Source organism: Vulpes lagopus, chromosome 7 (genome assembly GCF_018345385.1).
Source record: "Vulpes lagopus strain Blue_001 chromosome 7, ASM1834538v1, whole genome shotgun sequence".
Classification (NCBI taxonomy): domain Eukaryota; kingdom Metazoa; phylum Chordata; class Mammalia; order Carnivora; family Canidae; genus Vulpes; species Vulpes lagopus.
Window position 1 is genome coordinate 130327355 of NC_054830.1, and position 18837 is coordinate 130346191.

At 57.4% G+C, this 18837-nt stretch overlaps 1 protein-coding gene across 1 annotated transcript in view; it reads right to left on the bottom strand.

Moving 5' to 3' along the window:
* Nucleotides 1-465: 465 nt before the first annotated feature.
* The window catches only part of FLT4 (fms related receptor tyrosine kinase 4), a 39900-nt gene continuing 21528 nt past the window's right edge, over nt 466-18837 (bottom strand). Inside the window, exons 12-30 of the mRNA XM_041762211.1 lie at nt 18231-18339; nt 16886-17248; nt 16454-16600; nt 16222-16353; nt 15950-16056; nt 15518-15653; nt 14962-15066; nt 14569-14682; nt 14029-14117; nt 13769-13919; nt 13162-13256; nt 12676-12798; nt 11462-11573; nt 10079-10178; nt 9629-9734; nt 8933-9078; nt 7744-7864; nt 6596-6681; nt 466-2359 (exon numbers count right to left, since the gene is read on the bottom strand). Of these exons, the coding sequence (XP_041618145.1) occupies nt 2161-2359; nt 6596-6681; nt 7744-7864; nt 8933-9078; nt 9629-9734; nt 10079-10178; nt 11462-11573; nt 12676-12798; nt 13162-13256; nt 13769-13919; nt 14029-14117; nt 14569-14682; nt 14962-15066; nt 15518-15653; nt 15950-16056; nt 16222-16353; nt 16454-16600; nt 16886-17248; nt 18231-18339 (2541 nt within the window). The 3' untranslated portion in view covers nt 466-2160. The remainder of the gene's footprint in view (nt 2360-6595; nt 6682-7743; nt 7865-8932; nt 9079-9628; nt 9735-10078; nt 10179-11461; nt 11574-12675; nt 12799-13161; nt 13257-13768; nt 13920-14028; nt 14118-14568; nt 14683-14961; nt 15067-15517; nt 15654-15949; nt 16057-16221; nt 16354-16453; nt 16601-16885; nt 17249-18230; nt 18340-18837) is intronic.

Genomic DNA, 18837 nt, shown 5'->3' on the forward strand with positions numbered 1-18837 from the left:
TGAAGCTGGGATCCCAGCTCAGACCTTCCTGACCTCAGAGGATCCCAGCTCAGACCTTCCTGACCTCAGAGGCCAGGCACACAATTAACTGGGGAGGTGACCCAGGTGCTCGTGGCACCCCTGTGGGCTGTTCCTGTGTGCAGATGGGGGTGGTCGAAGGCACCTGCTAGGCCCAGTGAAACTCAGGGGCCCGGTGGCAGAGACCCAGCCTGGGCCATGCTCCCCGGCCATGAGTCACGGGTCCTCAGGGCCTGAGGCCACATTTGGCTCTAACAGGCAGGGACAGAGAGCCATGGCCCTTCACATCAGGACAGGTTTGCCGCAGGCCAGGCTGGGGGAACAAGGCTTCCTGCGCGCCCCCTGCTGGTGGCTTCCGGGGACTGCCGACCCCGTGGGAGGGAGCCTGGAATCCAACCTTCCCCGACAGCTGAGACTTAGCGGAGAACCCATTCACCGTAACTCAAAGACTGGCATCAAATTTATTATTATCTTTTGTTAAATACTTTAGATATTTTCAGAACATACGGTCTACAAGGCTGTGGTCGGTTTTCTTCCCAGTACAGTTTTGTGTGTGCAGTTACGTGACAGGAAGAGAGGTGACATAGGTGGTATGCATGGAGGGAGGGTTCCAGGGCACCGCCCCTGCACCTGCATCATGAACCTTGCTCTTCTGCTTAAGAACAGCCTTGGGATGTCGACCATGTAAACCTGAGACCTCTGTCTCCTGGCCAGGTGACATCAGAGAAGGAGGGCCACTGGAGACAGCGAGGATGTCACACGCGCATTCGACATATCTCAAAGGAACAATACACAGCAGGCAGAGGGGTGGGGGGTTCTGCGGCAAGCCCCTGCTCGCTGCACGGCCGCCTGTCCTGCAAGCGCCTCATGGCGAGGGTGGAGGGACTGTCCACTTTCATGGTGCTATCTGGAGAAGGGTCCTTCTCCAGCTGGGAGTAGGGGTAACTGGGCAGTAGGTGCTGCATTGGGGAGGGGACCTGGGCAGAACAGCTCCAGCCTCCAGAGGGCCCTGGGCTGCTCCCTGAGAGAGCAGAGGCTTGGCCGGCCAGGGCACCATCAGGCACAGACCGGGGGGAAGAACGCAGGCACCCCCAGGGCCACAAGAACACCTGCTGACAGCCTCTTGGCACAGAGCAATGTCACTGTTTCCTCTGGGCCAGCACTAGAGACCTTCCTCAGTGGGTCCCACGGTGTTTGCTTCTCAAAAGGCTATTCACAGCTTGGAAGGTGCCTTGGGTGGCAGATCCAGGGGGAAGAACCAGGCATTTCTCAGCTCTGGACCATCAGGTGCTTCTTCCAATTTTGGGCCAGGCAGGTGAGGCCAGAACGGCTTGTGCTATGTGGGCACCTGACTGGGGCAGGGTTGAGAGGCAAGAATCATCTAAATTCACAAAAACCTTCCCTGGGCCCCCCTCAGACTAAAGTTTTGAAAGAGAAACTCTTCACAGCAGCCCAGTCTCTGAAGTTCTAATGAAAAATCATCTGTTGAAGAGCTGTCAAAAAAAAAACAAACAAAAACAAACAAACAAACAAAAAAAAGAAGAAGAAGAAGAAGAGCTGTCAACACCCAGTGGAGGTACACGGTGACGCCTGGCACTGCACAGACCATGGCCCCCGGGAGGGTGAGCTGTCTGGCCAGGCTCAGGAGAGGACACCCTACCCCTCCAGTTCCTCATCTGTTATTTGAGATGGAAATATGGCACCTGACCTCAGCTTTGGAGAGGCAAGAAAGCCATTTCCACAGGATAGTGGTGTGGGACCTGGAGACCCCAGCCCATGTTGGCTCCACCCCCACCTCTGTTACTCGCAGACCCTCAGTGTCCTCCTCAGAAGATGGGGATCATGCTACCACCCACCATGGTGGGAGGAGGCAATCAGGATGCCCTGTGGATGTGGGGGTGAATGGATTCTGAATCTGGAGGGACGAAGGCCCTGGAGGAGACACAAGGTGGCCTGGATCACGTGTGGTGATGGAGTCTAGGGGAGCCCCTGGAGCCTGGGTTTGGCTCTTCCTAAGTAGGGAGGAGGAAACACCTCATGGTTCAAGCTGAGGGAGAAGAGTTCTCAGCCTGGGCCTTCAGCCAGGCGTGGGCCCCACCAACTGTTAGACTTGAGGTCTTGGGGGCCTTGCCCAGGACTGACTCAGTAACTGTTGTCGGTGAAAAAGGGAGTGCGGGCCAACGGGGGGCAGTCGCCCTCATGGTGTGGCCCCGCCAGCTCCCCGTACTCGCTGTTGTAGAACACCTGGCCTCCCTGCGCCCCCTGGTCTGGCCGCTGCCGCCGCCCCTGGCTGTCGGGGTGCACCCTGGTCGTGTCCACATTCCGGCCTGATCCTTTACAGCTGCGGAGACAGGGAAGGTGACGGTCAGTAAGACAAAGAGAAAATGGGGACAAGACCCTGGTTGGGGTCTGGCTGGAATCACCCAAGACAGAGCTGGAGCATCAAGGGAGCCCAGAGACCTTGGGAACACAGACCTGACTCAAATCGAATGGGACTGATGGGAATGTTGGCAAACACGGAAGCTTCCTCTGTCCTGAACCCGGGGGCAGGACAACAGACAACGTCCCCAGACCTGCTTCTCTTTCAGACTCGCCCATCTCTGTAAATGCACCGAGACTCAGGCCCCCCGGGCATCATTCTTGTTCTGCCCTTATGCCCGAACCCTTCACATCCAATCCAGAAGTTCTGCCTGTGCTGACTCCAGAATGTGCCCAAGACCCTCTCTGTGTGCCCTGCTTGGCTCCACCTCCAATGCCCTGCACTATCCTGGCCCATCTCCTCTTCTCCCAACCCTGCTTCAGAACCCCTTCCTCCGGAGAATGTCCTTCTCCTCCTGACAGGCCCTCCAATGGCTCTTTGTCACTCTCAGAATGAGCCCTGGGCTTCTTTCTCCCACCTGGGAGGCCCTGCTAATGCCAGCCGCCACCCTTGCCTCCTCACTGAGGGCCCTAGGATCTCCCTACTTAGCTCTTTCTTTGAGATTAAAAAACAAAACAAAAACAAAAACAAAAAACAAAAAAAACCCATTTACTTATTTATTTGAGAGATAGAGCATGAGTTGGGAGAGGGGTAGCAGGAGAGGGAGAGAGAGAATCCTCAAGCGGACTCCCCACTGAATGCAGAGCTGGATCTCAGGATCCTGAGATCATGACCTGAGCTGAAACCAAGAGTTGGACACTCAACCAACTGAGCCACCCAGGCGCCCCATTCTTTGAGATTTTTGAACACATGGCTTTGTTGCTACTAGTTTTGATTTTCCTTTGTATGCTACTAAGCATTGGTTTGACTTTTTTTTCCTTCATAAATGACTCAGCCTTTTTGCCTGAGTTCCCAGAATGTTCATTTTGAAAATCTAACAGTTCAACGAAGATGTGCATCCAAATCTACTGCTCTGGAGTATTTTTCCCAGACCCTCTTCTGATATGTAGATTCAGTTCTTCTTTTACTTAAGAGGGCCCCCTTGAATTACAAGTTTAAAATATTAGTTCTGTTTCACTGCTGGCATCGTGTTTCTTGTAGGCTCCAATTTTACATATACTGGATCTTTCCTACTCAGCTACTGCATTTACCAACTTTCTGATCTTCCTAACCTCCTTATTTATTTTGGTTTTCTTTTCTTTTTGTCTTTTCAGGTTCATCTTCAGTGTCTTTCCCTGGAAGGAAGAATCGATCCTACCTATTATTGATCCTTGGGTACCCTAGTTATATCTACTGATCCTTGAGCATCTCATTTTTTAGGGGATTTGTCTTTTATTTCAATATCTTTCCTTCACACTGGTCATTTCCATCCTAATGGAATTCCATTCTAATTGGAGTTTCTAGTTCCCAGTGCAACTTCTTGTTTAATTATATATTTAAGTCACATTGTAGTATTGTATCCACTTTTCCCTGCTTTTTTTTTTTTTTTGTCTTTACACCTACAGAAAAGTTTTCATTCTCATTCTTTTTATTCTTATAATTCTGTATGGATAGAGCTTATTTTTTCTGTTCATGATTATTCATGCTGAGGTTTCCTGGACTAGAAATATCTGGTTATCCTATAGAAGGGGCTTGGGAATGTGAATGGCTTCAGAAGCTTCTTCATTTAGGAGTGTTGCATTAGAACCACATCTGTGATATCACATTGAATTTCTTCAACTGCATCCTTCTTTGCAAAGGTTCTATTCATGTCCTGTGTTGTATGGCCACCAGGGACCAACCAGTCACTTTGCTGGGAGTGCCAGGCCCTGCCTGGCTGCTACTGTGCAGCCATGCCGACCTACCACAAGCCCAAGGATTCTAGGTCTTCCTCTTACCTACACGCTTGGAGGAAATGTCACACTGCAGAGTGTGTGGATCTGCTATACTGCATGGCCACTGAAAGGGACAGATGAGTGAGGACCCTTGGGTAGGGGTTGCTGATCAGTGGTTCACAGGAGACAGGAAAGAACTAGGCAGGTAGACTCCCTTCTTCTTCACCCCTACAGCACCCTCCAAGGCATGTTCTATCCTTGCACCTGTTTGGAGAATGTTCCACCTGCATGAATGTACCTGCCAGATGACCTGTTGCACCTCTCAGGGGCTGGTCATATGTTTCCAAGGCAACCTGTGTGGACAATAGGGCTGTTGCTACTCCTGTAGGTGCAGTTTCTATAATAAATGGTTTCCTTGGGTGTATATCTGTCTTCTGGATTCTTTTTTATTTTATTTATTCATGAGAGACACACAGAGAGAGAGGCAGAGACATAGGCAGGGGGAGAAGTGGGCTCCTTGTGGGGAGCCTGATGCAGGACTCGATCTCAGGACCCCGGGGATCACGACCTGAGCTGAAAGCAGATGCTCAACTACTGAGCCACCCAGGTTCCCTTGTCTTCTGGATTCTTACTTTTGGAGGATTCTTATTTTCTGCAACTTTCTTCTTCCTGCACCACTAAGCACTCACTTCCTGCTCACTGGCTGTTCAGAAGCAATGCCTTTACAAGACGGCTGCATCTGGTGCCTTAGATTTGCCCTGGAGCCCTGCTCTCCTTCACCAGACCTCTGTCTCCTTCATCATCCCCCTGGTTTGTCCCAAGGACCTTGAAACGCTTCTCTTTCCCAGGGAAGTCCTTCTCTTTCTCTCCTTCCACCATGACTCAGGTATGGCTCTGATGGTCCCAGTACTGAGTTCCCTACTTGCACATAAACTCCAGTCTCTCTCCTGCTTATGTCATGGGCATGGGCTCTAAGTGGCCTTGCTCCAAGTACTGTTTTTATGAAGATGTGTGGAGATTAGAATTTAAGTGGCAATCATCCTCTGGCTAACCCTTTTATGGAATTACTGTTTTTCTTTTTTGAGATATAAAATACTGTTTGGTAAAGAAATATTAGCCAGAAACTATTTCCAAAAATGCAATTAGCATTAAACTAGGTTACTAACAGGGATGCCTGGGTGGCTCAGTGGTTGAGCTTCTGCCTTCGGCTCAGGTCATGATCCTGGGTCCGGGATCAAGTCTCATATAGGGCTCCCTGCAGGGAGTCTGCTTCTCCCTCTGACTGTGTCTCTGCCTCTCTCTCTGTGTCTCTCATGAGTAAATAAACTAAGTTACTAACAGAGATCACCTGATAGAATCAATAGAAACAAAAAAAGGAGGTCAAGATGCATGGTGCAGATGCAATAATTATGGCTGGGTATGTGACCCCCAAATCCACCAGCATCCCCAGCTTCGCAAACACATCCTTTGTAGGTAGCTGGGAAAAGAAGCCCTAGTTGGTGCAGTTGCACAGATCATAAATGCACCTACCAGAAAGGTGAAGAATCACATCAACTATTCTAATGTGATACAAATAAATACTTGGGGTCTGGGGTAAAATACTTAATGACAACATCATACAATGATTAATAAACAGCATAGGCAGAGGCCAGGATTTGTTCTGGAAAATTGTGTCAGATGACCCAAAAAAGGGCTCTTGACAAAGGCACAGATCAAGAGTCCCATGCTTTAGTGACAGAGCCAGTCAGGTGCCCCATAGGTCCTGTCATTTAAACAGCTATGTGCAAGTTGATTAATTGAGTGAATGGATAGACATTTAACTATAATGTCTATAACTTCATCTATACCTTTAAAAGATTAAACATTCAGGGATTTTTTTTGGTGGTGGTGGGGCTAGCTTCTTAGATGAGGGTTTCTCTGTGACTGCATTCTTATCAACATAGGACACCAGCCAACCCCAGGTCACATGATCTGTCTGGCTCCTGCACCATCAAGCTTAAACGTGTGGGGCCTGGGGATGGTGGTGGTGTCCCCCAGCTGTGGAGGGGTGTGCATGTACGGTGGGCATGGTGATCATACTCGGTTCACAGAGAGGTGGCATCTGAGCATCTGTCAAATGGAAGGGGGTGTAGGGATGAGCAGCAGGTGTGTTGGGCCAGGATGGTGATGGTTAGGGGGCTTCTCTGAGAGGGCTGGTGGCCAAAGGCCTAGAGTTCTAGGGAAGCTCGCTTTGAATACACAGAAAAGCAGTAGGGAGCCATAAAAGGTTTCAGGTGAGTCAGTGATGGGTGCCCAGCTTCCCCCTCCCGGCCCCCTGCAGGGAAAGAGGCTCTGGATGCCCTACCTGAGCCCGCTTTCTTGTCTGTACCTGCTCTCCAGCTGTTCAAACTCCTCAGAGGCCAGCACCATCCCACTGTCTGTCTGGTTATCCTGTGTACAGAGAACAAGGCCATCTGCTGGCAGCTGCCCCTCAGTCAGGATGGCATGGGTGGCACAGACCCACATGCTGGCCTGACACCTGTCCTGCAGAAAGTGAGCGGAAAGCAGGTGGCCACTCCTCACTGGAGTGCACAGTGAGGGTCACACAGCCCTGCCACGGAGGGGAAACTGAGGCCGGGGATCATGCCTGGCCTGTACTCAGGAGGCAGCAAACCTGGGATAGTGCACACACACTGAGGAACCTACAAGGTGGCCATGCAAGTGCTCAGGGTCAGACAGAGCAGGAATACAAGGAGAAACAGGGAGTGCATCGAAAGAATCCAGTGTAAAAAAAATGGTCCTCATGCAGACACATCCCAGGTTTAGCGGGGCTCTGTAATCCTTAGATGGTGAGGGACTTGGCATGGTTCTCGTTTTGAATGACATGGAGGGGAAGGGCAGTCCTGTCAGAGCTGGGGGCCCCCCCAACATTCTTTGTGTGGTGCTTGGCAACATGAGCCTGGGGCCAGCGCTCACTGAGCAGGCCTTTCTGGAGGGAGGCTGTGTGTACTGGCACCAGGCTGAGGATGTATCTGTCCTTTTACGAAATGGATGCAGGGGCTCCAGCCTCATGGTGCCAGGAGAGGCCCACTCTGCTTGACTAGATCTGAGGACACAGCTGTGCCCTGGGCCCCATACCCCGGTTTCCTCCTCTAGGAACACCGTCCCCTTCTCTTTGGCCACATGGCTTGGAGGCCACCAAAGGGAAGCCCTGCCTCGGGCTAATCCAATAATAATCTAACCAATCCTCTGGGTTTCTCTGCTGTGTGGAGGGGAGACCCGGTGTGAGTCAGGTTACAGGGGAAAGCAGTAGAAAGACGGTGGCATTGCAGGGGCACGTGGACTCCAACATGCCCGAGGCATAATCTTGTGCTTGAAATTTCGAGGGGCAGTTGGTACCCTTTCCTGAGCTTCTTTCCCCTGCTGCACTCGGGAGTCCCTGATAGTTCCTCTTGGCAGAGAAAGCTTAGCCACCCTGATCTGGGGGGTGCAGGCGCACCCCACCCCACTTACCACGGAAGCCTTGTAGGTGGTCAGGGTCATGGGAAATTCTTCAAATGTTTTCATCCTGGAGGGGCCCTGGGTCTGAGTCCCTCTGGCTAGGCACCCCGGAAAAGACACACAGTTGTAATATCTGAGGGGAGAAAACAGTGCTGAAGAAATGTGCCCCAGAGAGTTCTCTCTGCCTCTCCTTCTGCTCCTCTCCTCCCAGAAGGACTCCAGGCTGGAGCTGTGAGGATGGGGCCTGGATTTGACTGCTGGTCTGGGCTCCTCTCGGGGTCCCCCCTGTGCTGAGCTATCTCCTCTCCTGTGCAAGAGGAGGAGCATGGGAGCTGAGGGGTGTGGCATGGAGCTGGTGAGATGTGGGGAGGCTTTCACCCCAGAACGGGCCACTCTGGGCAAGGCAGGCAGTCTGGTGTGTGCAGGACTGTGCATGTGTACGTTTGTGTATGTTCACATTCACATGTGTACTGGGGTGGCTGGTGGAAGGAGCCTGGTGGGAGCCCACTGGCTGTTCCTGTCCTGGGGCACGTGGGTGGCAGGTCTCAGAGCCCTTCTCTGGAGTGTAAATAGCCATCAGCAAGAGACCTCAGATCCAGAACTCCAGGAACTTAGGCTGCATTCTAAAACCTGAATATCAGGGACGCCTGGGTGGCTCAGTGGTTGAGCATCTGCCTTTGGCTCAGGTTGTGATCTCAGGGTCCTGGGATCGAGTCCTGCACTGGGCTCCCTACAGGGAGCCTGCTTCTCCCTCTGCCTGTGTCTCTGCCTCTCTCTCTGTGTCTCTTATAAGTAAATAAATAAAATCTTAAAAAAAAATCCTGAATACTAGTGAGTGGCTGGCCTGCTCTGCTCCCAGGATCCCAGATTTCAAATTGCAGGGAGGGGCTTTCAGGGAGTAGGAGTACCAGAACCAGAGGAGGTTTGCAGGGCAGGGAGAAGGTCTGAGGGGGTGCAGAGAAAAGCCAAGGCGCAGGCTACATGGCCTTGGAGGGGCCCCAAGGCTAAGCAGGCCCTCTAGGGAGCCACTGTTCGCAGTACTGTCACTTAAAATCACTGTGTTCTTTGAGTTGGTGTACAGTGGCCTCTCAAGTCCCTGCAGTTTGCGGTTCCTTGATGACTAATGAGAATAAAATATACCACGTCCAAACTGCTTTCTCCTTGCCCCAGGGAATCCTGGGATCTGGGCAGGGTGGCTGACCTGGTGGCCAGGCTGTGCGGGTGCAGGCTCAGTGGGCTGTCCTCGATGTCGGCCTTGGCAGCGTGCAGGGCCGTGGTGGACGCCTGCAAGAAGCTGCCCTCCTCCGAGCTCTGAGAGCCGCAGGGGGCCATGCAGTCCTCATCCTCCTGGAAGGAATGGCAGAGGCCACCAGTATCAGAGACTGCAGTGCCTCCTCAGCCCCCACGCCTGTGCTTGGGACTGCTGGGGCTCCTGGCTGGTGAATTACTGTGCTTCCAGGCACTCTGAGGGTTAAATGAGCCTGTCTGGTAAATTCTCCCAATAGCCCTCCATTTATAAGGAGGAGGGCACAGCGGGGGCCCCTGTTTGGGGGCAGAATTGGACTCCAAGTGCTGCAGGCAGCCCCTGCTCTCTCTCCTAGACCCCAAAGCATCGGGGAAGCCCTGGTCTGGCTTTGCTCCCTGCACCCCCAGGCACACAGTGAGAGAGAGACAGAAGTCAGGGTGGGCGCGGGGGGTGGGGCTGCAGGACATGGAAGTGCAAAGAGGCAGGGGGAACACCTTATCCTTCTATGGGACATAGGGGCTCCTTGAAGACCCCTTGAAGACCAGCCTGGGGACTACTCGTGGCCATAGACGGACCCTGGCCACCTGCTTGATGGCTCTGGGGCTGGGGCCAGAGGTTGCCATAGCTGGAAGGGGCAGGCAGAGCACTTACCTGTTGGCCCCTGCCCTGGAGCAGGTCCCCCAGAATCTCCACCAGCTCCGAGAATGCAGGCCTCTCTTTGGGGTCTCCTGACCAGCAGCTCAGCATGATGCTGCGTCTGCAGGCAAAACTGGCTCTGGCCTGTGGTCGGAGCGCACCTGCACTCTGCACCAGCAGACCCCGGCTTCCCTGCGTGACCTCGGTCCCTCAAACCCCTCTGCCCACCCAGTCTCTTCTGCCTGCAGGGAGGAGAGCCGTCAATGGACCAGTGGGTGGGTCAGGGGTGGAGTAAGATCTTCATCTGCAGGCCTCTACCCCAGCCCTGTGCCTGCACCACCTCCCCACGGCTGCCCCTTGCCTGCATCCTGCTCTTCCTATGCCTGCATCCAAGAACCCCCACCTGTGGCAATGCCCCCTTTTGGCCCCTCTTCCCCCACCTGCAGAGCCAGCAGGGAGACTCACATGGCAGGAGTGGCCAGCTCCGGGGCTCTCATCCGTGTGCCCTCTTTCAGCCTCTGGCAGAACTCCTCATTGATCTGCACCCCCGGGTAGGGGGAGGCCCCTGAGGGCAGAACAGGATGAGGTAAGGGTGGGTGGGGAGCCAGCACCTGCTGCTCAGCCAAGCTCCCCAAATTGCCTCTGTCCTGGCCCCCTGTGGCAGGGGACTGGTCCTGCTGCTTCCAGGCCAGAGTTGAGGGGGGTGGGCAGCCAAGGCACTTCTGCTCCCAATGATAGTTCCCCACTTGGTTAAGAGAGGATGATGGATGAAAACATGGGGGATCACCAGGGTCAGGGAGCCACACTGAGCCAATCGAGCCATGCCTGTCACAATGAACCCTCTTCAGAGAGGCCCTGCCTGGCCACTCAGTCCAATCCTTTCCTAAATCTTGAGGCTTTCCAAGATACCCAGGACCTAACTCCTCCTTGCCCTACAGCACCTCGCCTCTTCTGACCATAGGAAGAACAACCCCGAAGAGCCTGTCTCCACAGAAGCAGGCTTATCTTTGCAAGATAAGTCACACTGCTCTCTCCCTTGCTCAAAGCCCTGAGCGGCTCCTCTGAGACCTAGTCCAGGTCGTCACCCTGGCCAGCTTGCAGGGGCTACACGGACCTCCCATCCTCCTGCCTGCTGTACCTCCTGATGCCCCTGCTCACCCTTGGCCCACCTCCAACAGGTAGGGACCTGTACCCCCGGCCCTGGACTGCTGTCTTCCAGCCTGCCTGCCTGACCCAAAACTCCTTCATCAGCTGGGCCCTCCCCAGCTCACACACAGCTCCTGCCCTCCCTGTGCTCTCCAGGCCCTCGCATTTTTAGTGATAGCGTTCATCATAGTGGCTCTTTGGTGCTTTTACTTCTCCTTTTGTTCACTGCCTGCCTCTGCCCTGGCGCGGGGGCTTCATCTTGCTCCCGGTGCAGGGCCCAGGGCCCTATGCGGAGCTCTCATAAGTAGGTACACTCTTTGAGTGAGCATCCAGTCTTCTCCAGGGCGCTCCCCAGCCCTTGAAGGCAGGAGAAGCATCCCCAGTGACAGGTCATTCAGGGAGGTGAAGATCTGGGGAACACATGAGGCCACTCCTCGGGGACCTGTGGTGATCCTGGGGACCAGGTAGTAAACATAGGCTCTGCCTCATCAGAAGCTCGAGCACAGCACCCTCCAGGGGTGGGGCCAGCGTAGCCCATGCTGGAGGCAGAGGAGAGACAGGGAGGGCTCTTGAACCACTTGCCGTTGAATGACTGCTCCAGGTGCACACCTCTGGGCCACCAGCCCCCACCCTGCTTCATTCAGAAGGGCTGCAGCCTGTGACCCTGCCTCTCCCCTCCCCCACACCCTGCCCTGCACTTACCCAGGGAGAAGATCTCCCAGAGCAGCACCCCAAAGGACCATACATCACTCTGCGTGGTATACACCTTATCGAAGATGCTCTCAGGGGCCATCCACTTCAGTGGCAGCCGGGCCTGGGGGAGGCCGAAGGAAGTATGTCTCCATGGAGGGAGGGCAGAGAGGGAGAGGCCAAACCCTTGGGTAGCCCCTCTCTCACCCGTAGCCTCCTGAGAACCCTGCAGCCACACCCCAAGAAAGGCCTATGGCTAAATCCACCCCTTGTGTGGATTTGGTGAAGATGGTCACAATCGGCCCCCGCCCCGTAGGTGCCTGGTGTCTTCCTTGAAGGCTTTTGCCCTGCTGCTTTTCTCCTGGGTCTGTCTGGGCCCCTTTCTTCCTCTGTGCACTGTTGGGGGGGGGGGACCCCCCCTCGTTCAGACCCAGACCCAGTCTCTGGAGGAAATGGGACCCTGCACATCCTCACCATCCCCCCTCAGTTGTTCACTTGGCCCCCCACCGGAAGCTGGGCATCACTCCTGATCCCTCGTCCTGTGGCTCCTGATGTGCTTTCCCCATCCACTGCCAGTGTCTCTACCTCTAGAGGCCTCTACCTGGGAGCCCTGAGGGTCCTGGCCCCCATGATAGGCCTCTGCCTTCACCCCCAGCACATTGACTCCTCTTTCCTCATAGTCTGTAGATGGGGCTTCTGGAAGGTGCACCTGACTCTCCCCTCTACCTGCCTCTGCCCACTCGCGAGTTAGAATGAAGGGCAAAAACCTTGCAGGCTGACCCACCACATCCTAGCCCCACGCTGCCCACTACCCCCTCTCTGCAAGCCTTTCCTTCCTCCTCTGGGGATGAACCCCCAATTTGCTTTGAGTGCTCATCCAAGTGCCTCTTGCCAGCTCTGAGCACCACCAATGAGACACACGCTGCTCCCAGCACCCATATACTTTTCCATGGCCATCCTGCTCAGCAGACACGCAGAGTCAGCTGTGTCCACCTAATGGGCACAGCCATGGGGCCAAACACAGGCTCTAGTTGAAGCACCAGGGTCCCTGCTTGTCAGCTTCTATCTCTGTGCCCCTGCCCCATGTGCCCTGCTGGGGCCACTAAGGTCCCTGTAGGTGTGGGTTCTCAGACCTTCCATGTAGATGGCACTGAGTCTCCCAGCTGACTCTCGGCTGGGAGGTCCGTGCCCCCTGCTCCTGCCCTCCCTCTGTGGCCTGCACTCACACTGCCCTTTCGCACATAGTCAGGGTCTTTGTAGATGTCTCGGGCCAGGCCGAAGTCACAGATCTTCACCACATCGCTTTCTGACAACAAGATGTTCCGAGCAGCCAGGTCCCTGTGGATACACTAGGGGTACAGGATGGGAGGGGCGCGAGAGGGTGGTCAGCACAGATCCCCGAGGCCCCCTCATTTCCCCCGCACCTGAGCCCTGCTCTTTCTGGGAGAGGTTTCCATGCTCTCCCAGAATTCTCCATGCAGAGGGCTCATGGAAATGGGGAGGCAGAGGAGGCTGTGGGGTAGGACAGATCCTACAACCCCTCTGTACACTGACTGGCTAGAGATATCATGAAATCACTTGCACACTCTGGTCTCAGTTCCCTCCTCTGCAAAGTGGGAGAAACATGCCCTGAGCACAGCATTGGTGTGCAGTGAGATGAACAGGGCATATGCACCCTTCTCTCTTCTGGAGGGGCCTGCTGGGGCGGTCACCTTGCGTGAGGCCAGGAACTCCATCCCTCGGGCCACCTGGAAGCTGTAGCAGACAAGGTCTTCCATGGTCAGCGGGCTCAGCCACAAGTCCTGGGCTGCACAGAGGAGCAAGGCAGGCTCAGCTGGTGGGGGGTGGGGAGTGGGGGGTGGGGCTCTTCCCTGACTCTCCCGTCAATACCCTTCCCCAAAGAGAGCACTTGATCCCTAAGCCTGGCCTCATCCCTCCAGGTCAGGCCCCTGAAGCTCCTGGCACTAGCTCACAAGCGGGTGGGCCCCCTCTCCTGCCCCTCAGCATCTAGCGCTCTGCAAACCCACGAGCCACTCCCAGAATGGTGAATACTGCTGCATCCTCGCACCTTGCACCTGCTACTTTTGCCTGTCCGCTCCCACCCCTGCCTGGAAGGCAAATGCCTAGAGAGCCAGTGATGATGCCCAGTCAAACATCAAAAGTCTCTGTGGAAGCTGCCCCTGAGGGGTCCTCCCTTCCAAAGGAAAATCCGTTACAGGCTCACCCATGCAGGCCCCTCCAGGAGGGCCTGGGGCCCGCTTCTCCCGTGGTCCCCGACCGTGCCCCGACCGTGCCCAAGGCCCCTCTGTGGGCTCTCACCTTCCGGGCCCGCAGGCGCCCGCCCTGCCCCGCCCTTGCCCACGAGGAGCCGGGACAGGAGGGCCCTGTCGCTGCCTCCCGGCCTCCTCCGGTCAGCCCTGGCACCTTCCACCATGGTGCGGAAGCGCCTTCGCTGTTCAGGGGACTTCTCCTGCGAGTGCAGCGCGGTGTGAGGGGGCTCCAGAGGCCCTGCCCCGCCGCCCGCGCCCCCGGGCCCTGCAGGCTCCCGGCAGAACTCGGGGTGGACGGGGCCCACTTACCGCGTGGGGGCTGAAGGCCTCCCGCTTGGCACGCAGGAAGTTGGAGAGATTGCCGTACTTGCAGAACTCCACGATCACCATGAGCGGGCCTAGGGCCGCGCAGGGGCGGGGGCGGGCGCGGTCGGCGGCGAGCGGGCAGCCCGGGCCCCGCCCCGCCCCCGGGAGCCCGGACCCCGCCCCCGCCCCCGCCCCCGGGAGCACGGCCCGGCCCCCCCCCCGCCCCCCGCCCCCGGGAGCACGGCCCGGCCCCCCCCCGCCCCCCGCCCCCGCCCCCGGGAGCACGGCCCGGCCCCCCCCCGCCCCCGCCCCCCGCCCCCGCCCCCGCCCCCGGGAGCACGGCCCGGCCCCCCCCAGCCCCCCCGCCCCCGCCCCCGCCCCCGGGAGCACGGCCCGGCCCCCCCCGCCCCCGCCCCCCGCCCCCGCCCCCGCCCCCGGGAGCACGGCCCGGCCCCCCCCGCCCCCGCCCCCCGCCCCCGCCCCCGCCCCCGGGAGCACGGCCCGGCCCCCCCCGCCCCCGGGAGCACGGCCCCAGCTCCCTACCGTTGGGCTTGGTGCACGCCCCCAAGAGGTTGACTACGTTGAGGTGGTTGCCGATGTGGATCAGGATCTTGAGCTCCGACATCAAGGCGCGGTGCTCGCTGGCTGTGGCGCCCTCTGGAGGGGACACGGGGGCTTCGCGTGGGGCCGGGCCGCCGCCCCAATCCCCCGCCCGCTTAGATAAGGCGCAGCTGGGGCGGGGGAGGGGGGGGGCGAGGGTCCCGGCTCGACCGCCCGCCGCTGGGAGGCTGCAGCTCCAGGCGGGAGTGGGAAGAACTGCTCAGATCTCAGTCTAACGCCTCCGTGAAAAACCCTGGGTAGACTCTGGCTCTGTGCCTCGGTTTCCCCTCCTGAACCACGGCCCCACCAGCCCACTCAGAGTCGCTGACCCCGCACCTTTCAGCATCTTCACAGCCACAGTGTCACAGCTGCTGCCCTTGTGAATTCCAAAAGCCGAGGCCTCCACCACCTTCCCGAAGGCTCCATGGCCTAGGACTCTCCCTGTGGGAGCAGGGAGCCGGGTCCAGGTGAGCTGTAGGAGGGCAAGGGTGGGGAGGGACTGGCAGCAGGGGCAACTCCTGTGGAGGGCCAGGAAGGAAGGCCAGGACGGGGAGGAAACTTGGGAGCCTCTCTGCCAAACAGGAAGAGCAGGGAGATCAGGAGTGGGAAGAGAGGGAGGAGAGGAGTGGACAGGAAGGCCTGCATCCTCTCCCGGCAGGTGTGTTGGGTCCACCCTGCTGAGAGCTGTGGGAAGTGACCCTAGGGGGCCTGAGAACTGGAGCCCTGGCCAAGTTCTTGGGATGCCCGCCCAGATGGCAGGACAGACCAGGTGGGGGCCAGGCATAACTTTCTGGCCTGAGAACGGAGGCATCTCAGCACTTCAGAAGAAAGCAGTCTACAAGGGCAGGATAGGATGGATGGGTGGGTGAGGGGTGCTGGGTGATCCCCTCACCAAGGTGCAGCCGCTCCCGGGGGAACTCCCACTGGCTGGCATCATAGGACAGGTATTCACACTGCTCCTCCAGAGGCACCTCCCCGGGGTCCATGATGATGGACAGGTAGCCCGTCTTGATATCTGCGTGGGCTGGCTGGGTGGGGTGGGGACAACTAATTGATTTGGCCATTCCACCATCTTGGGTGAACTTTTCCCCAGGACGGGTGGGATCTCCTTTGGGACTCTCAGGCAAGGAGGGGACACACAGACTGACAATCTCTGGTTGTGTAGGAACCCAGCATGGAGGGGTCAGAGAGGCTTCCTGGGAGGTGAGACTTCCAGGTGAGCCAGGATGGTGGAGGACCCCATTCCTTATCTTACAGGCTGTGAATGGCCTAGAGAGACCCCACAGGAGCAGTGAAGAGGCTCAGTTGGGGGAGGAGCACTCACCCTCCTCATGTTACAGAAGATGAGGAGAAGGAGGACCCAGAAGAAGACAGCGATGACCCCAGTGCCGACAAGGATCACGATCTCCATGCTGCCTTTATCCTCGGAGCCTGTGTGGGCAGAAAAGGGGCCAGTCTGCGTGTGTGTTAGGGGGAAACGGGGTGAACCCTGCAGGAAGCCCCCCTTCTAGTGGGCACGACTTGAGGGAAGTGGTTACGAGAAGGCACCAAGTGCAGGTGGCAGGTGGGTGGAAGGGCGCTAAGGGGAGGCCGGACCTTCCACGGCCACGCTGGCAGAGGAGTTGACGCAGCCCTTGGCATTGCAGACGCTGCACAGATAGCGGCCCGCGTCCTCCTCACGCACGCGCTGTATGCTGAGCTTCTGGTTCGAGTCTGCCAGGTCGATTCCTGTAGGGGACGGTGTGTGGCTTCGAGGTCAGGTAGGTCTAGGGCCTTGACCTGGTATGCGTCTGCACCCCGCCCTTCGCCCCCGGGTCCACCACTCTACCGGACTCTTCCTCCAGCAGCCTCTCGTCTTTGTACCACAAGATACTGGGCACGTGTGCCCCGGCCACCGGGCACCGCATCTCCAGGGAGTCGCTCACGTTCACCAGGAGGTCGGTCAAGTTCTGCGTGAGCCGCGGGGCTTCCAGGGCTGGGGGTGGGGGTCAAGGGGGAGCTAAGCGGGATTGCAGGAAACAAGAGGGCGTTCGGGGAAGGGGCCCTCCAGGGCTGGAAGCCGAGAGTGGGGACGGATTGTGCCAAGCTCTAGGAAGGATCAGATTTGAGCACAGGGTCCTGTGGGCTGTGGACCTCCACCGCAGGGATGGGGAGGAGGACCCTCCTGCAGATTCAGGCTCCCGGAAAGGCAAGGTTCTGGGGGGGAGGAAGCTCCTCGCGGAACTCCGCCAGCCCTCCCCTGCAGCGCGGCCCGCCTCACCCTGCACTGACAGGTACTTCTTGTGGCAGTGCTTGTCGTGGCTGCGACGGTCCTGCACCTCGCATACGTAGTCGCCTTCGTGCTCAGGTGCCACACTGGGGATGGTCAGGCTGAGCGTGGTGTGGCGTGCCCCTGGCGCCACCTCCTCCAGGTGGGCTGCCAGCGGCGTAGCGAAGAGGTGCACGTTTTTGCAGTCGAGCAGCAGCGGGTTCCCATGAGCATCGTGTAGCGTGGACAAGTTGAGGCGGTACCAACGCAGATGCTCATAGGTGTAGTTGTCTGCCCGGCAGCTCAGGCGCACCTCTTGGCCCTCTAGGGGCTCCTCCGATGGTTCGGATTCTATGCTGAAGCCATCGGGGATGTCTGCGGAGCGAGGAGGAGCCTCTGTGACGGGCACCGGGAGCTGGCTCACCCACCTGCCCACGCTGGTGCTTGCTCTCGCTTTTCCAACTGCTTTTGAACTCACTCTGCCCTCAGCCAAGACTTGTATCACCTAAGTCTGGACTGGGTACTTTCTGGGTACTCTTTTCCCCAGCACTGACCAACGGGGCCCTCCCTCAGTCAGCCCCACTGACTTCTCCTGCCTCACCTTCTTCTAGCTCTCTACCGTCTGAGCCCCAACCTGGCTGCTGCCCCTACACTCCCGGGCACCCAGGTCATCCGTGTGGTTCTTGTCAGCACACTTGGTGCGGTCCTGTTGCGTCCTGCCTTGCTGCTGACCACACTCCACCACTGGCCTCTCCTTGAAATTATCTTGTTGTTTCATTAGCTTGTGGCAATGCCTCGCTCCTGATTTCCTTTTGTCTGTCTGGCCACACTCCTTGTCAGGCTTCTGTGGGCTCCTCTCCCCTCCTCCCTCCTGCAGGGTTCTCTCTGGCCCCATGTCCCTTCCAGGTGCCTCATTTACACTCCTGGGCCCAGCAACTGTCCCTTTAATGGGCTTCTTAGCTTTCCTGGGGTCACTAACACATCTGAAAATTGGAGGAAACTATGGACCTTTCCCCCAGGAAGTGTACTTGGGAGCCAGCTGCTCTGTTGGAAGGGGACTGGGAGGGAGGTGGAGCCATAGGGAGAGGAAGGGCACCGGTGGGGAGGCACCTCCAGGGCTGGAGGCAGAGAGTGCCACTCCATCCTGGAGGATCAGCACCCCAGTCCATAGGGTCATGACCTCCAAATCTAGCCTGCCTGCTCAGACCCAGGGGCCCAGTGGGCCCTAAGTATCTCTCCTGGACACCCCACATCATCAGAAACTCAATGGGCCCAACCTGGCCTCACTGTCCTCTCTCAGGCCTTCTTGCCTTCCTCTTGTTCCTGACCTCCACCCAGACCTGCCCAGGTCACTCACTGGTCACGTAGAAGTAGATGAGCCGCTCGTCCTGGCCCACTTTGTTGAAGACCACACACTTGTACATGGCAGACACGTTGGCGTCCTGGATCACCAGCTTGCTCACCGTCTAAGCAGAGCATAAGCACACGGATCCATGTCCTGCCCAAGTTCCTCCCAGCTTGACCGTCCTCCCTACCTGCAGGGAGGCTGCCATGGTCAGCTGAGTATCAGGGATGCTAGAGGCCCAGAGCTGAGAAGGACCAAAGCTCGGAGACAGGACCCGGAAGGGTGAGGTGGGGAGCGGAAGGTGAAGCCCTTGCACAGCAGAGGTGGCTCTCTGGGCAAGTCCAGGGCATAGCTATGAACAGCTGGCATCGGCCGTGGCTGAGGTCCGAGGACAATGTTAGGCTGAGCAAGAGGGACCTCTGGGCATGGATGGGCTGGGGCTCTGGCCATGTTGAGCAGGGCACAGACCCAGCAAGCACTGGGCTATGATTCAGAGGGCAGGGCAAGGCTGGTCACTGCGTAAGATCCTTGTGATGTGCCACATGTGTCCTGGGGCTGCTCACACCACCTCTCTCAGGGCCTTGCATGGTGGCCAGCGAAGGGAATGAGAATGGGTCCC